Source organism: Leptonychotes weddellii, chromosome 9 (assembly GCF_054177405.1).
Source record: "Leptonychotes weddellii isolate Sample4059 chromosome 9, ASM5417740v2, whole genome shotgun sequence".
In the NCBI taxonomy this organism is placed as follows: domain Eukaryota; kingdom Metazoa; phylum Chordata; class Mammalia; order Carnivora; family Phocidae; genus Leptonychotes; species Leptonychotes weddellii.
Genome location: NC_138377.1, coordinates 4,199,387 through 4,218,970, shown reverse-complemented (window position 1 = coordinate 4,218,970; position 19,584 = coordinate 4,199,387). Strand labels below are relative to the sequence as shown.

The 19,584-nt window shown below is 46.8% G+C and overlaps 2 protein-coding genes across 5 annotated transcripts in view; both read left to right on the top strand.

Moving 5' to 3' along the window:
* Positions 1 to 19,584, top strand: part of LOC145723362 (echinoderm microtubule-associated protein-like 1) — a 433,105-nt gene that overhangs the window by 127,996 nt on the left and 285,525 nt on the right. The gene's annotated exons all lie outside the window — the stretch shown is intronic.
* LOC102737142 (echinoderm microtubule-associated protein-like 1) overlaps positions 1,825 to 19,584 on the top strand; it is a 34,728-nt gene continuing 16,968 nt past the window's right edge. The window contains exons 1-11 of one of the 2 annotated variants that reach the window (XM_081829924.1): positions 1,825 to 2,267; positions 5,462 to 5,611; positions 6,348 to 6,417; positions 8,725 to 8,832; positions 9,666 to 9,761; positions 11,372 to 11,506; positions 12,186 to 12,285; positions 13,328 to 13,482; positions 15,790 to 15,915; positions 16,190 to 16,321; positions 19,166 to 19,233. In XM_081829924.1, coding sequence (XP_081686050.1) covers positions 2,155 to 2,267; positions 5,462 to 5,611; positions 6,348 to 6,417; positions 8,725 to 8,832; positions 9,666 to 9,761; positions 11,372 to 11,506; positions 12,186 to 12,285; positions 13,328 to 13,482; positions 15,790 to 15,915; positions 16,190 to 16,321; positions 19,166 to 19,233 — 1,253 coding nt within the window. In that variant the 5' untranslated portion in view covers positions 1,825 to 2,154. Of the gene's footprint in view, positions 2,268 to 5,461; positions 5,612 to 6,347; positions 6,418 to 8,721; positions 8,833 to 9,665; positions 9,762 to 11,371; positions 11,507 to 12,185; positions 12,286 to 13,327; positions 13,483 to 15,789; positions 15,916 to 16,189; positions 16,322 to 19,165; positions 19,234 to 19,584 lie in introns of both variants that reach the window. The other variant, XM_081829923.1, reaches the window with a different exon arrangement.

Below are 19,584 nucleotides of genomic sequence, written 5' to 3'. Positions count from 1 at the left end.
TTTTTTTTTTTTTAAGATTTGTTTATTTATTTGCAAGAGAGTGAGGGGAGGGGCAGAGGGAGAGAATCTCCAGCAGGCTCCACGCTGAGCTCAGAGCCCAACACAGGGCTCGATCCCACGACCTTGAGATCACGACCTGAGCCGAAACCAAGAGTCGGACGCTTCGCTGACTGTGCCACCCTGGTGCCCCACGTTTTGATTTTAAATGTAGAATGTCTGATTTATCAGTGCAAAACAGTGCCAAGGCAAGATCCAGGGCTTTTTTGCCTCAGTTAGTGATTTAGAATTGTGCTAAGCAAGCCTCCCTCGTAAGGACTTAGCCAGCACCAACTGTAACAGACTCCGCATTCACGCACGCTGATCATTACGGCCACGGCGGAGAAGCTATTACAGCCTCTTTATGCCCATCCATGTCCTGTGCCTCCTCCCGTACAAAGAATGGATGCCACCGCGCGTCCTCCAGCTCCGTGCTCGCACGTGCCTGCTTTCTTTTCCCTTCTGTCGTCTGCCGGGAGCTCCTGGGTCCTGCAGGTGTGGCGGCCACGCAGTCCGATGAGCTCAGATTTGGGTGAGGGATTAAGGAAGGGAAGAGGTTTCAGGTGAGGACGAGCGCAAGGGCAGAGGCCCAGAGCAGGGTGCTCGAGACACATCTGGCCAGACAGGCGGCTGCAGGCCGGGTGCTCGCGGCCGGGGAGGTTACGTAGCGGAGAGCAGGCAGGGCGCTAGACGTTTGGATCCAGCAGGTAAGACAGTGGGCAAGGGATTTTGTGTGGAGGAAGGACTGGTGAAATCCACTTGGGGCCTTGATAGGTTTGGCAGCAGAATGTAAAATGCCCCAGGGGAGCAGAAAGAGAGCCTGGGTGCCAGATCTGTGATGGGCCGGTCCCAGTGGATCTGGGGAGGACAGAGCCTGGTGGCAGCATTCTCATGGGAGGGTCCACGGAACTCAGCGCCTGGCACACCATCCATCTGCAGGATGAGCATGTGGGGGTTCTTATTCAAAAGTCAGACTTCCTATGCCGAGTGGAGTGTGCATCACACGCATGCATGTGAGACCGGAAATGCACGCACACGGTAACCTAAAACCGGGACGGCCTCTTAATTTGTAGGCTATATTGCATGTGGCATTGTTTGAAGATCCTTAGGAACAAGACTTACATAACTAACCTGTAAATGTGGTGCTTCTGGCGGCGTGATTACTCCGTGCCTTCTCCTCACCTGTTTCCCCTGTGGATGATTTTTCTGTTGAGTTCTGTGCTGGTTCCAGCTGCCCAGTTTAACGGCCGCGAAGGCCTGGGCCTTTGATACGCAGTGAGTTCTAACAGAATTCACCAGGAGCTCACAAGACATTTTCTCTGGTCTTATTATCTCCTAAAAGCCAGCAGAAAACCCCAACTTACTTCTTTTTAAAACGGCACTTGTCCCATATCACTGGGTTTTCCTCTTGCCCCATAATTTCTTGAAACACCAGAAGCTATTTTATTATAAAAATGTTTGTTCTAGAAGGTTCTATTTCACAATGCCTCTCTCTAATGGGTCTTTTGTTCTTTTATTTTCTCTCTAGCTTTTCCTTGAGCATTTTCCTTCTTGCGTGCACCCTAGCATGTACTTTTGCCGATTTTGTGTTCTTTACACTTGAAAAATGTGTCCAACATAAAAGATACATAGTTATATTTTTACATTGCAATATAACAAACCAATTAAAATACTGAAAGAAATCTTATGAATTTTGATACTGAAATTGTATATACATTGAAATCAATAAAAAAATTTTAGTGGATTTCTTGTGTTAATTGTAATTTTTTGAGGTGGCATTTTCCCCCCTCCTGATGATAAAGAAAACGTAAGCACCAAGTCTCTTGTGCAAAAATAATGGAATCTAGTTTTTCCCTGCCTTTTACAGTTTCTCATATCTTTCATGTACTTAAGTAAGCAGCATGTCAAACATAAACAGGGTGAAAACTTTTGTTTTAAATTGTTTAACATTATGTTTTAGTTCTTTTCCCCCAACACATTAGAAATCACATGAAGGGTAAAGTTTGCGCTTTTATGTTGAAGGGCTAAAGAAAAGATAACATTTGTTTTCAGCTACATTGGGCACTGAGGTGTCTTACTGATCTCTTTGTTCTTTTTGTAGAAGAAGGATACGTAAAAATGTTTCTTCGTGGACGCCCTGTTACCATGTACATGCCCAAAGATCAAGTGGACTCTTATAATTTGGAAGCAAAAGTAGAACTACCAACCAAGAGACTGAAGCTGGAGTGGGTGTATCCTTTATTCACTGACTGGACCTGTCACGAGGTTTAAGTGGATTCATGCCCTGAGTTTAAAGTTTAACTGTAGAAATTCATAAAACTTAAGTTCTCTTAAGCATTTATTTATTTAGAGAGGGGTGGGAGAGGGGCAGAGGGAGAGAGAGAATCCCAAGCAGACTCCATGCTGAGCACGGAACCCGACATGGGGCTCAATCTCGTGACCCTGAGATCATGACCTGAGCTGAAATCAAAGAGTCGGAGGCTTAACCGACTGAACCACCCAGGAGCCCCAAGTTCTCCTAAGCTTTTTAAGAAAACCAAAATATTCTATTCTCACTTAAAAAAATTAATTTAACAGAAGGGGCTGTATGTTAGCACTCAGTCCAGTGTTCTCGCAGAGGAGGGCTCCTGATGGTGGGGGACACTGACTTATCAGTCCTGAAAGAAAGATTATAGTTCCTGCTCAAATACGTATACCTTACTTTCCTGAAAAGAAAGTATTCATATGCTGGACAGGGTTGGTTTGTTTTTGTTTTTGTTTTTTTTTTTTTAGAGAGTTGTGGGAAAATGCATCACTTTCTGGCCTGAGTTTTAATCTTTTGACAGAATAAATGTAGTTAAAAACTAATAGAAAAGCAAGCTTACTGAAAATAATCACAAATGGGTAGAGTTTAGGATTCTAATGAAATTGAAAGAATGGATTGTTTTTAACAGTAACTATCATAGGCTCAGACAGCTCTGTGGGACAGATGGAAAAGCCAGGAGTTCTACGTGCTTACCTGAAAACCGTGGAAAGGCAAGAAGACACCGAACTTACACACTTAGGAAAACGAGACCATCAGAAATTGAACTAAACTCTGCAGGCAGGAGGTTCTCACACCCAGACAAAGAGTGATAGACACTCTGGAAGGAAGGACAGGCACTCCCCCTCAAACCAAGTGGGGGCTTGGCCAGCCTTGGGAGAGTAATTGAAGGAGTAACATCAGGAATACCCCAGTACTAAATGAAGGGAGTCCAGTGAAGGTATAAAGAGAATCGACATGAATGCTACTTTAAGAGAAAGAAAAGTACCCGCCCCCCCCCCCCCAATCTAAGCCACAGAAATCCGAGTCAGCCCTAGGACTAACGTTCTTGAGATAAAGCTGCTGGAGCCTTCATACTATGAGATTTGGAAAAGTGAACAAGCTCCAAGGAGAAAAAAAACCCGAAACACAAAGAAATAAAGCCTATGAAAAAGGGTGAATGAAGTGTTGGGGCTTTTTAAATTTTCCTTTTTTTTCCCCTTATTTTACTTTATTTTATTCTGTTTATTTTACTTTAGAGCAAGCCTTCCAGTCTATGCGATTTTAAGACAAAGAACAAAAAGCCTTTCTTTACCCTCAAATTTTTATTGAATACCAGTTTGATGCCAAGCCCCGAATATAAATTCTAAGAAGTTGGTTTAAATCAATGCCATTGTCATTTCGGTCGGAAAAATTGCTGTTTGAAATGATGATATCATATTCTTTGCGTATATGTTTTTTACATTTTCAGACTCAGATGTCCTAAGCATTTACGTGCATCTGTTTTGGCACATGCAATCGAAGTGATTCAGTTCTTTAAGTCAATAATGGTTTACATTTTAGGTTCAGTCATAGCTGAAAACATTATTCAAAACAATTTTTCAGCCTACTCTATTCATATTTTCAAGATGTAAAGTGGTAGAATTTACTTTAGATAAATGGAACTTTTGTTAGATTAGGTTTTCACATCTAAGTTCAAGTGATGTTTTGCTCCCAAAATAGTTTGCGGGGGTTTGAAAGTATACATACCAAAATCTTAATGGAGGTCATTATCTCCAAGGAGGTGGGGATGGTTGTGGCAAGGAGGATCGCAGTTTTTTTTACCCTTTCCATATGTATGTGGGAGTGTTGTTTGCACCTTTTACAAGTACTTTTATAATGTAAATTAAACAAATTTAAATAGAAGATTTAGCTCCTAGAGGACAGTAAAAAATAAAATTGACTCAAAAACTAAAGTCGATACAAGTCAGCATCTTAAAATTTATTTTTAAATACTATAAAATATAAGGAATGTCAGAGTTCAGAGGGTTTTTGGAATAGTCCTTTTGACCCCACACTGCTTGGTAGTTGCGACAATGTAGTCCCCTCACATTTTCAGATCTCTTTTGCATTCCAGACGAGCTACAAATGCCACAGCCTGTCATAGGGATTTGATTCATTTCCCAGCCATGATTCTAGAACAAGAGCGAGTCCTCTGGTGAAGCCGCAGAGTACTGGTGATGTCCGTCCCCAAGCTGGACGATGGCAGGATGGGCTAGGCAGTTGGCAGCCAGCTGGCCCCATTCTAGAGTCGGGCCCTCACCTGTGACAGACCAACACTCGAGCGGGAAGGAGAATAAATACACTCTAGACCTCGTGGTACTGAAGTAGATCTGAGCAGGTGGTATGATAACTAGAGGAAAGGGAAAACGAATTTTGGAGCAAATTATTCCAGCATTCTTGTGAAGGGTCAAAATACAGCTCCCAGCTGATTTTAATTCTAGAGTCAAGCTGGCTAGGGTAGCGGGCCTTCCAGAAAACCAGCTTGGCCAAATTTATTTATTTTTAAAGATCTTATTTTTAAGTAATCTCTACACCCAACGTGGGGTTTGAACTCACAACCCCAAAGTTGAGAGCTGCACGCTCCACCGACTGAGCCAGCCAGGCTGCCCTTGGCAACATTTAAAGGCAGACTAGTTGTGAAGAAGACAGGCATCCACGGAAAATCCAAACAGTTCAACAAAGAAGTTTGGCCCTGGCTATTGCCCCCAAGGTCTATGATTGATTGGCTCAATTCAGAAGAGTTCGCTTTCTGGTAACTTCACAAATGTCCGCTCCAGTTACCTTTAGTAAATAAAATAATAAGTTACATTTTTGATCCAGCTGAAAAAGTCAGCTTTCAAAAATATAATACATCATTTCTAAAAACAAAGCACCATCTGTTAAAAATACGTATTAACCTCACCTCAATGGCCATTTCCAACCCGATTGCCTGCCGGTTGAGTCACATGTATTTGGCACTTGAGTATTTATGATCTCATGTCATTGAACCAAGAGAAGGTGATGGGAAGAGTCTTACGGAATTGTGTTGTCTGTCCCTGTTGAATAAAGCTGATGTGTTGTCAGCTCTTAGAGGAAATCAAGTTTCTCTTGACACATGAAAAGCTATGGGTACCGGGGCCGCGACTGTCGGAACAACCTGTACTTGCTTCCGACGGGGGAGACGGTGTACTTCATCGCCTCGGTGGTGGTGCTGTACAATGTGGAGGAGCAGTTCCAGAGACATTACACCGGCCACAATGACGACGTGAAGTGGTGAGTCCTCACCCTCATGCAGGTAACATCACAGGGAAGGGGCCGGGACTGAGAGAGAACTAAAGAGGAGAGAAGAGGTCGGAGAGAACAGGATCTTCTGGAGAAGCTCCTCTTTATGTTCTGCATTGTCATAGCTAGTGGTTGGCTAGTTACCTGGCTCCCTAAGATGCTAGAACCTAGTTTAGGTTCTGTCCATCTAACACATAATCTTCACCAACCGTATCACCCAAACCAACACTTCCCATAGATCCCCGTTGGAGGCCTTCTTAGCACAGATGCTAACAGTTTCTGATTTGCCTCTTTTTTAATTCATTCATAATTCATGTATAGCTTTTGATAGGGATTTTATGTATCTTGGAAGGATGGGTGGCTGAATAGGTGACTCTCCCTATTTCTGTTTGTCCTAGATCCCTGGTCAATTATAAAAATCCTGTTGGAAAAAGATGATATTTTTGCTGTTTAACATACTTAATAAAGATTGTTGTAGGAGACTTGGTATTTTCCAAGCAAAGGATGCTTTCTCCTTGAGTTTGGAAATTCTCAAGAAAGGATGGAATGAAATAGGCACTAATTGTCCAAGGTTGTTGGGGTGCTCGGGGAGTTTGTCGTGAGTCCGTGAGAAGTCAGGCACCCTATCGTTCTTGTATTTAAATTTTTGACTAGATTATATTTGGCCAAGAAAAGAGTAAAGCTTGTCTTTAAAGAGTGGTTGTTTTATAAATACCCTTTTTTTTAGCCTAGCAGTTCACCCTGACAGGATCACAATAGCAACGGGACAAGTCGCAGGCACATCTAAGGATGGAAAAGTGAGTTACATTATCTTTTCATATTTTTTAATGAACTGTTGATTCGGTATCATCTTCTGGAAACATTTCGCGGATGAATAAGCCTGCCTAGACATAGTTAAAGTATCTGAATGCTTCTTAATCCCTCAGTCGAATATTTTGTTGCAAAAAAAATTTTTTTTAATTTTGTTTTTCATTTCTCAGAGCATGAACAGGGGGAGGGGCAGGGACAGAGGGAGAAGCAGACTTTCTGCTGAGCAGGGATCCTGACACAGGACTTGATTCCCGGATCCTGGGATCATGACCTGAGCCAAAGGCAGACACTTAACTGACTGAGCCACCCAGGTGCCCCGCAAAAAAATTTTTTTAAAAATAAATTTTACTGCAGATTTTCTTACAGTGATCTTAAAAATGTCTCGAGCTTGCCTTAATTTCAGCCAGTTTTTAAATAGCATTGTTCTTGCCTACGAATTCAGCCATTCTCCAGATACTTAAACACATGAAAAACATTAAAATATTAAGTGCACATTTAATAAGGAGAAGTCATAATGAATAAGCATTTGGATAGGGGGCATTTTGCCTCTTCAGCAAACTTTAGACCCTTAGCCTGAAATACCCTGTATTCCTGACGTCACCCCAGAGTCCTCAAAGGCAGCAGGAGAGTTTGGGCACAAGTTTTATAAGCACCTCAGCAAGATTTTAACTTGAATTTTAAGGAATCAGAGAAGGAAGTAGTGGACTCTAACAGAGAACAACGCAAAACTGTCTTCCAGTTGGTTCTTGACCGCAGTCTGTGGCTCTTGCCATGTCTTACCCAAAACTCCTTGTAGCTTTTTTGATATCTATTGTATAGCTTATTCTTGCACCATATATGAAGCGAACCTCATTACACGGAGCACATCCATTTTTACCAGCATGTTTTCTTCCCAAAAACATGAATGCTGCCATTTTTCAGAAAATATTTTAATAACATCATATTTTAAATATTAACTCTGTGCCATTTCCCATTAAAATTATACACTTAAAAAGAAGTAACAGGGTAACAGGGATGATGGAAGATGGAAATCAGTTTACAGTTATGTAGATACCCATAAATGGAATAGGGTCTTCATCTTTTTTTTTTGGATTATTATTTTTCTTATTATTATGTTATGTTAATCACCATACATTACATCATTAGTTTTTGATGTAGTGTTCCATGATTCATTGTTTGCATATAACACCCAGTGCTCCATGCAGAACCTGCCCTCTAATGCTAAGTGGCTTTTAAGTCTTTGACATTAGTAGCAAACCATGTGTTCCTCCCTCTAGTGGATTAAAAGGGTATTTCAGTTTCTAGCATTTGAAATTGAATCAGAACTTTAGAGCCAGGGAAGATGGGATGGCTCTCTGAGCCAGTCCTTCAGTTCAAGTGCAGAGAGACTCAGAGAGGCCACCTGACCATCTGCAGACACACAGCTACTCAGAGCAAGTCCAGGCTAAAACTCACCCCACTCTGTCCACCTGGTATGATGCTAGTCCTTTTCCTGATCCACCTGCTGATGGTTCTAGGATGCTTTCTTCTATTGAGGGAGAGAAAAATTAGGACCATTCACCTTGGAACACAATTGAGAGGGTGTTGAACTAATGGTAACAATTCTTTTTTTTTTTTTAAAGATTTTATTTATTTATTTGAGAGAGAGAGAGACTGAGAGAGAGAGCACATGAGAGGGGGGAGGGTTGGGAGGGTCAGAGGGAGAAGCAGACTCCCTGCCGAGCAGGGAGCCCAATGCGGGACTCGATCCAGGGACTCCAGGATCATGACCTGAGCCGAAGGCAGTCGCTTAACCAACTGAGCCACCCAGGCGCCCAATGGTAACAATTCTAAATTTCATCTGTGCGTAATAGATTGCCCGTTTTGCTCCTCTGAGGCCCAAGAATGTTAAACTCTCAATACTATTTGGTGGTGTCCGACTGTTCAGACTTTACAAGAATAGCCCTTGTGTGAGATTCCACTTTCCTTGTCATTCTTCATTTTTAAAATTCGGACTCATCTGGATGCCCAAGGGAGAACATCAGTTCCTGTGGAACAGTTATGAAGAACTGGCTATTCAGAATGTAAAACCCAGTGGCCCTCCCTGAAGTTAAGCTGGCCACGGGGGCCGTGATCTCCTGCAGCCACTGGGAATGTTTCCTTGATGCTGAAAGGCAGAGTCTTCAAATTTTTGAGCAGGAAAAGACCTTTGGTTTTGACAGAACTGAAGTGGTCTTGTAGCTCCAAGGTAAAGATCAATCTGGATGCCCGTCACAGTCGGTGCCTCTCTCTCTGCATTTCCTTCTCAACAGCAGTTGCCCCCACACGTGCGCATCTGGGACTCTGTGACGCTGAATACACTGCACGTCATCGGGGTCGGGTTTTTTGACCGAGCCGTCACCTGTATTGCCTTCTCAAAATCTGTAAGTGCGAGCCCCGTGGGCACGGGAGCCCTTGTCCGTGGGGAGGAGAGAAGCAGCTCAAGGTGGAAGAGGGAGGAAGTTAACACGCTCACTGGCTGCCTGGGCGCGTGTGCGGATTTGAGGCTGACACCGTCCTGCCCCCCGGGTCCCCTCATTCAGAGGTCACGCGTGTCCCCTCGGGGTCACACACGTGATGGGAAGAGGCCCTGCAGCGCTGTCTGCATGTTCTCCGAGATGGTTTTGCCCGCTCTGACCTTGAATTTCACCTGCCCCTTGCTAGGCGGCTCCAGTGTGTCCCTGCTCTCCCCACACGGGCTGCCTGTCCATTAGCAGGAGTCCGAGGTGCCTCGTGGTCACCCAGATTTCCTCAGGATGTGCCCATTCCACAGATCCACCCTATAAACCACTGTTCTAGAAACTTGCACATGAGTGCCCATGTTCACATGAGAACGCCACGTGCCTCGGCCCCAGGGTCTTTGCTCCTGCCCAGCCTCCCAGTCACCCTGCCCGTCAGTCACAGACTGTGCTGTGCACCCTCAGGCACCGGCTCGTCCAGGAGGGGGCCCTGCAGCCCCTTTGGACTTAATCTTAATAGAACCAATGAGGCCCGGCCACCCCGGACCCCTCTCTGCTGCTCCGGTCCCTTCCTTGCCCCACGTTCGTCTGCTCTCCCTGAGTGGCCAAGAAAGCAGGTCTCATCAGCAGTGCATACATATTCTTTAACCAAAATGGGCTCTTTATTAAAAGTAAAGTTAATGTTCATTGTTAATCACTTTTAACCTGTTTTATTCTCAAATGTAGTCTTCCTGGGAATACCTTTTTTTCCCCCCCAGAATGGAGGAAGCAATCTGTGTGCCGTGGACGACTCCAACGACCACGTGCTGTCTGTGTGGGACTGGCAGAAGGAGGAGCGGCTGGCCGACGTGAAGGTCTCTCTCCAAGCCCGATGCGGGGCTCCGCTGTAATTTCCCCGTGTGGAGCCTTCTCCTCCAGCTGGCTCCCAGGCCCCCGTCCCACCTCTCAGTGGGCCACAGGCTCCCCATGCCCGGTGCGGCCCTCGGGCCTGACACCAGCACCCAAGAACCCCGAGCCCGCCCATCTCCCCTCCCAGGGTGTGGTGCCAAGTCCTGGCAGGGCCTCTTCCCCTCGTCAGGACACCTGTAAGGTTTCCTTCTTCCTCACTTTACAGCCCCTCCCCTGCTAAGCCACTCCCTTGCTCACTGTTCCCTGCTGCTTTGTTTCATTCCACAAATGTGTGCTCTCGAGGTCAAGGGGGCTGCAAGTGGGGTGGTACCCGAGATGTGCTCCCTGCGCCGCCAGGGAGGGCATGGGGGGAGTGGGGACAGGTCAGGAGCAGCTGAGGGAGAGGTCAGCACGGCCAGCACAGGGCTTTTCCAAAGCTGAGGGGCCTGCCGGATCCCAGCCCCTCCCAGTGGGACTCTTCCTGTAGGGGGCTGCGCTTGGCTTCCCTGGACCACCTCCGATCCATCTTGTGCGATAGGTCACTGAACTTTCCTTAAGCTTTCTTGTATTTTCCTCCTTTGAAAATCATGAATGGATCCCAGTTGTTACAGAATTGACTTCAGATTTCCCATCCTGTCCTCCATTAACCTTAGATCACCTTCCTTCCCGAACATTAGGATTGCCATCGGATTGCCTTATCTTTCTCCCTTGAGTGTCCGGGATGCAGAGTCCGTAGTCTAACCTGGCATGTTTCCTAACACCTCTTCACATGCTATAGCCCTGCCTTCTAATATTCCGGTCGAGTATTTAAGTTCTTGCTAGGTGGCTGTGTTGAAAGTAATCAGAGGCAAATCATTACCCAGGTTTAAGGCATATAACTGAATTTCAAGCAGAAGGAACACTCAGGGTCTGATTCATCTGACCAAAGTGCAGGTGCTGCAAGTCCAGAGAACAGGGTCGGGGGTGGTGCAGCGGAACCCAATAGCCAGTCCCCAACCCTGGAACCGCAGCCTGGTCACCAAACCACTGGCAGAGTCCTGGGAATTCAACCAGGAGGGAATCCCAGAGCAAGCAGGCAGCCAAAGTCAGCCAGGAGCGATGGAGCTATATAAAATCCAGATTCCGGGCCCCTCCCAAAGAGTCCAGTCCCTAGGTGGGGCTGAGGCCTAACGTCCGCGTTGTAACTCACGTCAGGTGATTCTGTTGTTCAGCCTCAGCTGGGAATCTGTGACGGGAGATTGAGAGCAAATTCTTGGATTCTTAAGTTTCCACCCACCCCTAACCCACCCCTTCAGCAATAGCGTGTGGCATGCCTGCCCCCCCCGCCCCCCACCGCATAGAGAGGAGCCGTGGTCCCTGTCCTCAGGGCTGTGGACCAGCAGGGGAGACAAGGCAAGGAGAGGTTATGGCACCCAGCAAACATAAGTTGAGCGTTTATGGAAGGTGAGTTCAGCAGGGAGAAAAATCAAGAGGCTTAGGGCTTAACCTGGATGAGTTATTTGTAGTTCGGATGTCATTTATTTTCTGAAGTGTCTTCAGAGATTTGAGACATTTGATTCTCCTGTTTTGCTCAAAGTGTTCTAACGAAGCCGTGTTTGCTGCGGATTTCCACCCCACGGACACTAACATAATAGTTACCTGTGGAAAATCACATCTCTACTTTTGGACATTAGAAGGAATCTCCCTTATTAAGAAGCAAGGATTATTCGAGGTAATGTTAAATTACATTTGTTTTATTCTTCACTGAGCGGTGCGTGTGGTCAGCTAGCTTCTAGGGGAGCGGTGAGGCTGCCACAGTCTAAGAATTTGCTGTAATTGGCAAATCAGGGAGTCTTTCTGGGGGTGTAGTGATGAAGAGTATTCCCGGGGATCCCTAACAGAATTGCGGAGCTCCTTGTGTCTCTGTGGGTAGCCTTGGTGATGTCCGGAAGGAAAGATGGACCATCACAAGGGACAGTCGCCCTTGGGGGCCAGGCGCCCCCTCCCACGCGTGGTCCTTGCAAAGAACAACCAAGAAGGCACTCGGGCCTCGTGAGGACGAGGAACAGCGCCTCCTTCCCTGTGGGGCCTCGTACCACTGCCCCCCCATGAGGCCTAGTTAGAGGACCACTTTATTCCGGTGCCAGGGCCCTGTTCCTGAGGCTCTAATTCTGATAACACAGCCCACCCCACAGCCCCTCCGACACCCTCCTCTGCTCCAACTGTCTGCAACTTTATAATTACCAGAAATTTCTCTATTTTAGAGCAGGTAATCTCATGGCATAAGTTATATAACGGTAGATAAAAATGAAAGGCATATGCAGCTTGGGAGCCCCGTGCCTCTAGGTTGTAGGAATACAAATAAGAGGATGTCTTGACTAATACGAATATATATTTACATCATCCTGCAGAAGCAAGAAAAGCCAAAGTTTGTCCTCTGCGTGACTTTTTCTGAAAACGGTGACACCATTACTGGAGATTCAAGCGGCAACATCTTGGTGTGGGGAAAAGGTAACACAGGCTTGTCCCCAGAGCAAAAGCTTGGGGGCGAATATGATACGAGGTCAAACGCGACTTCTCTAAGAATTGTCTATGAACATAATTACACTGAATCCCAAGTTTCATAGGTACATACGTGCATGGGTGCATGTGTAACTTGAAACCTTAAAACTAGAACAGAGGAAAACAAGAATAGCCAAGAACTGTTCACTTTCTATCACTGCAGAAGGCTCTTTAAGCCCAGAATAGTTTGGTGGAATAGCTTTATTAGGAGACCTATTAACAAATTATAATGGTGAAGGTGTCAATGACTATACCTTTAGCTATAAAACACTTAAATAACTTTCTTGGTTCCCATGGCTTCGGGCAGATAGTTATTGAGAACTAATGACGTGCAAGACAGCCTGCTAGCCCCCGAGCACGGCGATGATCCCGAGGCCCTGCCATCAGGGAGCCCACAGCCTGGTAAAGAGGAGTCGTTACTCAGGAAAAATCCATCCAGTTAAGTTCAATGAGCATTTACAGCAGGAGGAAAGGAAAACCACACCATCCCTGTCCTCAAAGGGCTTAGAGTTTGGGTTGGGGGTGAAAGTGGAAACAGACCCCTAGATATGATTTCAGGGTAATGTGAGGACTTCTCTAGTGTCCCCACTACTGTGGGGGCAGGTGTGTCCCATGTCGATCCATTTCACCCTTAGCAGGATCCTGCAGGATAAGCAGGAGCCCTATTACCGACAAAGGGGAAACCGAGGTGTAGGGCAGTGAAGTCACTTGTCAAGGATGTGAACTCAAGCCCCTGTTCTTCACCGTGTGTAGTCCCGCCATGCTCTCTCCATCCTCGGCTTCCTGTGAGCATGTCCTCCTGCATCATAAAGTAACCCAGGGCATGCTTGTCTGCTGCTGCGTGAGCTTCTAGAAATTGTGTCCTTTGTAGATTCACGCTGCAGAGATGTCCTAACCGACAAGATCACATTTTTAAAACCAAAGTGAGATGGGATGGACAGAGGCGAGCCTTTTGATAACATCCTGAGGATGGTTTTCTTGGTGTGTTTAGGTACAAATCGGATAAGCTGCGCTGTTCAAGGGGCCCATGAGGGTGGCATTTTTGCACTTTGTATGTTAAGGGATGGCACGCTGGTGTCAGGAGGAGGGAAGGACCGCAAGCTCATTTCTTGGGATGGAAACTATCAGAAACTTCATAAAACTGAGGTAAGATAAAGCAAACAGCATTATCGAAATTCTTTTTTTTTTTTTTTGAAAATTCATTTTGAACCTCCTAAAACTGTTAAACTAACCAGTTTCCTTGTTAGTTTGAAATCTTCAGCTTACCATTTTGAAAATAGTTTAGAGAAAATTTTGTTAAATAGGGTAACATTTTACTAAAATCATTGGAAGTGGTTTAAGTGTAATTACCAAAATGGAATTAGGTTTGTAAAATTTTAGGTTGTAACATATTTCACATTTAGAATATCTTTTTTTTTTTAAAGATTTTATTTATTTATTTGAGAGAGAGAGAATGAGAGAGAGCACATGAGAGGGGGGAGGGTCAGAGGGAGAGGCAGACTCCCTGCTGAGCAGGGAGCCCGATGCGGGACTCGATCCCGGGACTCCAGGATCATGACCTGAGCCGAAGGCAGTCGCTTAACCAACTGAGCCACCCAGGTGCCCCTAGAATATCTTTATAAGAGAACAGTCTCACTTTTCCAAGGGAATATTATCCACATTTTGATTTTTCATTCAAATCTTTCTTCTTGGGGCACCTGGGTGGCTCAGTCCATTGAGCATCTGCCTTCGGCTCAGGTCATGATCTCAGAGTCCTAGCATTGAGTTCTATGTCCAGCAGGGAGTCTGCTTCTCCCTCTCCCTCTGCCCCTCCCCCACCCCTCCCCCTGCTCATGCTCCCCCTCCAAACAAATAAATAAAATCTTTTAAATAAAAAAAAATATTCTTTTTCCACTTTAATTTCCAGGTGTGACTTTAGGGACATTACCACCTGGAACTAACATTTACTGAGTATTTATCTTGTACATGACTGAATGCCAACATAGTCTCTAAAGCTCTATCTCCTTTTAGTATCTATTTTACTGCCTTATTACCCTGCACACCAGTAGAAACCACAGGCAAAAAGTTTAATCTGTCTCATACACACTCGCTGAACTCTCTCCCCCAGGCCCCGGGGAGTTAGGAGCAGATAGACATCAAGGTGGGCATCAGTGTGATGGCTGGTGGTCTTCATCCCTAGCATCGAGTGGACACATTATAGACCTTCTCCAGCTTCTGAGTCAGATGTGTACAACACACACAACACGTTACATCCTGTAGCCCATTCTGTCGGAGAGCAGCATGGCCCAGTGCTTTAGCAGTATGAGATATGGTTCTGTTGATTATTGCTCTTAATAAAGGAAGGCCGCTGGGTGAGGTTTGGAAATCGCTTCCCTGTTCATGGGGATTTTAATTGTGATGCCATTCTTTATCCTAAGATTTGACCAGCATTGGGCTGAACAGGCACCCATGTTAAATCATAACTGCGGGCGCCTGGGTGGCTCAGTCGTTAAGCGTCTGCCTTCAGCTCAGGTCATGATCCCAGGGTTCTGGGATCGAGTCCCACATCGGGCTCCCTGCTCAACGGGAAGCCTGCTTCTCCCTCTCCCACTCCCCCTGCTTGTGTTCCCTCTCTCGCTGTATCTCTCCCTGTCAAATAAATAAATAAAATCTTTAAAAAAAAAATAACTGCAACAGAGGCTTCAAAGCCTCATCCAGTTTCATAGACGGTACTTGTCATTTTTTTAAGCATCCATACCTTCCTCTTCCTTAGCACGAATTATCTTCACCTTTTCCCAAATCTGTGCCAACAGACCACACTGGAGGTGGAAAATTTGTAGAGAGCAGGCAGCTTCTTTCCTTTCTAGAACTGGAGTGCCCAGAGTCCCCCAGCGGGGTCTAGCTGCAGTCTGTTCCTTTATAAAGTATGAGAACCTCTGTTTATCTTATCACAGCAGATTGATCTTGGCTGGCACATTTTGAAATTCTTTGTCTTAAAATTTAGATAATTCCATATGTTTACCGCCATGAACAGTGGATTTCAAAACTAAGTCGTGTGAAGTTGCCAAAGAATCTACCAGTTTAAGTTACAGTAAATTTTAGGAACTCTTCTTATGCCTTGTTATTCTTGGCTTTCCAAATTTTACCTGCTGCTGCTGTCCAAAGCCACAAGAAGAAAAGAGTAAACTAACCAGTGTTATTTCTTATTTTTTAATCCTATCAAGAAAAAGACACTTCATTTTTTTATTGTTTTTTTTTTAACGACCTTACTCTTGCCGATTGTTTTAAGGTACATACGTGTTTAGAGTTTAAAAGTCAGATGTGGGGTCCTGGCCGTGGACCTTTCTATCTCTCCATGTTATGGGGGGGGTGCGGCAAGGGAGGGAGGGAGCTGTCATCATGATATATAAACACATATTTGGAATGGTGGAGCTAATATTTAAGGACATTTTTGATGCTTTCTTTTCAATGCAGATTCCAGAACAGTTTGGCCCTATCCGGACAGTGGCCGAGGGGAAGGGCAACATGATCTTGATAGGCACAACTAGAAACTTTGTTCTGCAGGGCACTCTGTCAGGGGACTTCACACCCATCACTCAGGTATGCTCCAGCCCAGCCGGCCCACTGAGCACTTTCATTTGATGCGATATCAGAATATCAGAAAGCATTACAAAGAGATGAATCCTTTGTTTTATACCAACATAACCTTCCTTGGCGTCAGAGTTTCAGTTGCTGTCATGGCTTAGGTTGGCGGGAAGGGCAACCGAGGAGGGCAGTCGAAAGCATGCAGATGCCGTGGGCACCCCGCCCCCGAGACTCCCCGAGTGTTGACTGGAATGTTTCAGAGAGCTTCATCTGTCTTGGTCCTTTGCAGGGTCACACTGATGAGCTCTGGGGACTGGCCATCCACGCCTCAAAACCTCAGTTCTTGACTTGTGGGCATGACAGGCACGCCACTCTCTGGGACGCTGTTGGTCACCGGCCCATCTGGGACAAAATAATAGAGGTAGACATGCACGTTACATGGTGTTTTTCTTATAAAAGTTCATCTGGAACACGTTCGTTTATGTTTTTGCATGCAATTGATAGTCCCAAAGTAAAGATTGTCCCAAAGTAAACGTCACCCGGTTACCTCATTCGGTCGGCATTGTTTTAAACATGGCCTGAAGTGGTCCCATCCATGTCATCCTGAAGTTTGCTAGTGAAGTTTTCAACAGCAGGCTAGCCTTACGGAGTTGGTGTTGGGGTCTCCTGAGTGCAGAGTTCCTTCACTGGCTTCCATGCTCAGCAACCCCTGCCGTGAGCCTGCGCACCATTTACAGTGCGCCTCTGGAATGAGAATTTACGCATCCAGCGTAATTTATCTCTACAATTGCTTCAGTTTTCCAGTGGGCATTGCTGTGATCCTCACAGAAGGAACTCTGATTATGTACTGGAGCGCTGGGACGTCCTTGTCCTGCCAGCATGGGGCCAGCAGCGATGTAGTTACTAGTACCGGGCGCTGGGCACGTACGAGCCGTAATCCTGGCAGCACCCGGGGTACCATGTTACTGGATTGGAAACTGAGGCTTAGCCAAATCAGCTAGCTGGCCATGGTCGCTAGGTCAGCAAGTGACAGAGCCAGCGCTTACACCCAGCTCAGTCTGCTTCCCCAAGCCACAGTCTTCCCCCACATGTACTGCACTGAGTCTAAAGTACAGTACGTTCTGTGTGTGTAGCCTCTGCCTTTGGTGACATGTCCTGCCCCGTGACAGGGGCAGCCCCTCTGTAGCCCCCACTCCTCCTCGCAGCCCCCACAGGGGTCCCGGCACTTCCTGGCATGCCGGATCTGCATTTCAGCCCCCTTGCCCTTTACCCCCCAAGAAGGTCACCAAGGGTCTAGAGCTGACCGTCCCTGGTAGAGCTGAGCACTGAGGCGACAAGGCCCGAGCCGCTCAGAGGGAAGAGTGGGTGCGGCCCAGGCAGAAGGATGGGCTGAAGGAAGCGGTGTCCCTGTGTTGGACCTGCCCCCTGGGGGGCTTGGAGGAACAGATGGGGGGGACACAGTAGGGGCAGTGGCATCCAGGAGGGCGGCCTCCCCTGCTGCTCCTTGGCGCAGCCCCCCTGAAAGCAACTCCAGAGGCTCCATCCCCCTCCTCTGACTGGTCACCCCTCAGCCTGACAGAAGCGAAGGGGCTCAGAACCAGGCACTGGAAAGATCTGTGGTTAAGTCCTCGCTCCTTAACCCACTGGCCATGTGGCTTTGGACAGGAAGCTCCCTGTGCCTCAGTGGCTTCGTCTGGCAAATGTTAAGAGCCTGAGTGAATTAATGACATGGTAAACGTCAGGTGGAGGTGATTTCTCTCTGGGTCTCAGCGGCAGCCCTGAGCTTAGTCACAGCTCCCACCTTGAAGAAAGCATTGCCGAGAACAGAATCAGTACCTTAAGGCTTCTGGTGTCTTATTATTTTAGTTTACCCAGTAGTGTCTCAATGCCTTTCTATTTCCATTCCCACGGGTACTTCTTTCTCAGTCTCCCTGTCACCAATCCCCTTCCACTTTGGTCCGTTCTAAGCAGTTCCACCAAGGGATCTTCTATCTAAAACACAGATTCAATCATGTCACACTTTTTTTTTTTTTAAGATTTTATTATTTTTTAAGTCCTCTCTATTCCCAACATGGGGCTCGAACTCACAACGCTGAGATCAAGAGTCCCACGCTCCGCCTCCTGAGCCAGCCAGGTGCCCCAATCATGTCACCATGTTCTTGTTTCCCGGTGATCTCGGCCCTGACCATGGTGGCACAGCCTACATTATTCGTGTCGTCTGCACGCCTTCCAACCCACCGGGACATTCTACCTTGTAACACCCTCTCTACCCGCCGTTCCTCGAATATGCCCCACTCTGGGTCACTTCGACCTCTTTGATCACACTGTTGTCCCCGTAACACCTGATCCAAGAAAATACTGAGTGGAGTATCCGCTCCGACCTTTTCCACCCGTGATCCTTCCTGGACTGGGAGGCCTGATTCCAAGGGTCTCGGCACCAGGAAGCCTCCACCCAGCCTCCCTGTCAAGCTTCCTCTAGCTCTCCCTCTCCTGTGACTTGACGGCTTGCTTTTCCCTCTGTCATCCATCCCATTCCACCTTGTGTCAGAGTTAGTGATGGACACGTTGGTAGCGAACACTAGATCCAAACCTGAACGTGCCTTACTCGTCTCGAGATCCTTCCAGGCCTGCCAAGGGTGCTGCGTGTGCCCGGGGGGCTCTCATGCAGTGTTACCACTCTCATTGGGCACAGTGGTCCTATTTCCACGTGCATCAAGCACACCATTCGACAGGCTGACCATTCAGCGTGGGGGTCAACTGAAGGGGCTCCCAAAACTGGGAGGAAGAGCATTTACTTGCTGGTCTGTCATCTGATTCCTGTAGGTATGAAAAGATATTAAGACAGAAAGAGAGGGCGCCTGGGTGGCTCAGTTGGTTAAGCGACTGCCTTCGGCTCAGGTCGTGATCCTGGAGTCACGGGATCGAGTCCCGTATCGGGCTCCCTGCTCGGCAGGGAGTCTGCTTCTCCCTCTGACCCTCCTCCCTCTCATGCTCTCTGTCTCTCATTCTCTCTCTCGCAAATAAATAAAATCTTAAAAAAAAAAAAAAAAAGACAGAAAGAGAAAAACCTCTAAAGGGATCACCATTTAGTATGACGGACACGTGACCTTCGCCCAAGTAGGAAAACGTTTTCCTCTCTTGGAGAGAAAAGAGCCTTGTTGGTTTAAATGGGACACGTAGCCCCTTTGGAACAGCTGTGCTTGTGTGTTTTCTGTGGTAGCACTGTGTCTGGCCATCAATTTACACTTCCTTTAAAATGTTTTAGGATCCAGCTCAGTCTTCTGGTTTTCATCCTTCAGGGTCTGTGGTTGCAGTTGGAACACTGACTGGGAGGTGAGTCCGTGTCAGCACTGAGGTCTGTGTTTCCCCAGGGGCAGGCGCGGGGTCGCTCCTCCTGCCCCGCTCGGCTTCTAGCCCCTTACCGAGAATTAAGCCAGAACTCAAAACTAACACGGAAGACAGCGGTCCTTCGCATTCGGGACTGTGGGAAAATCTGACAAAGATATAGACCCTCTAGAAAAGCCGCTCCACCCGCCCAGGCACAGACGTGCACATGCATGCAGGCGCGCGCGCGCACACACACACACACACACACACGGCCTACCTACAGTTTTGGGGGATTGTGGAGCTCCCCAAGCCCTGATCTGCAGGCTGTGGGAGGAGCCTCAGCTTTGGAATCGGGCG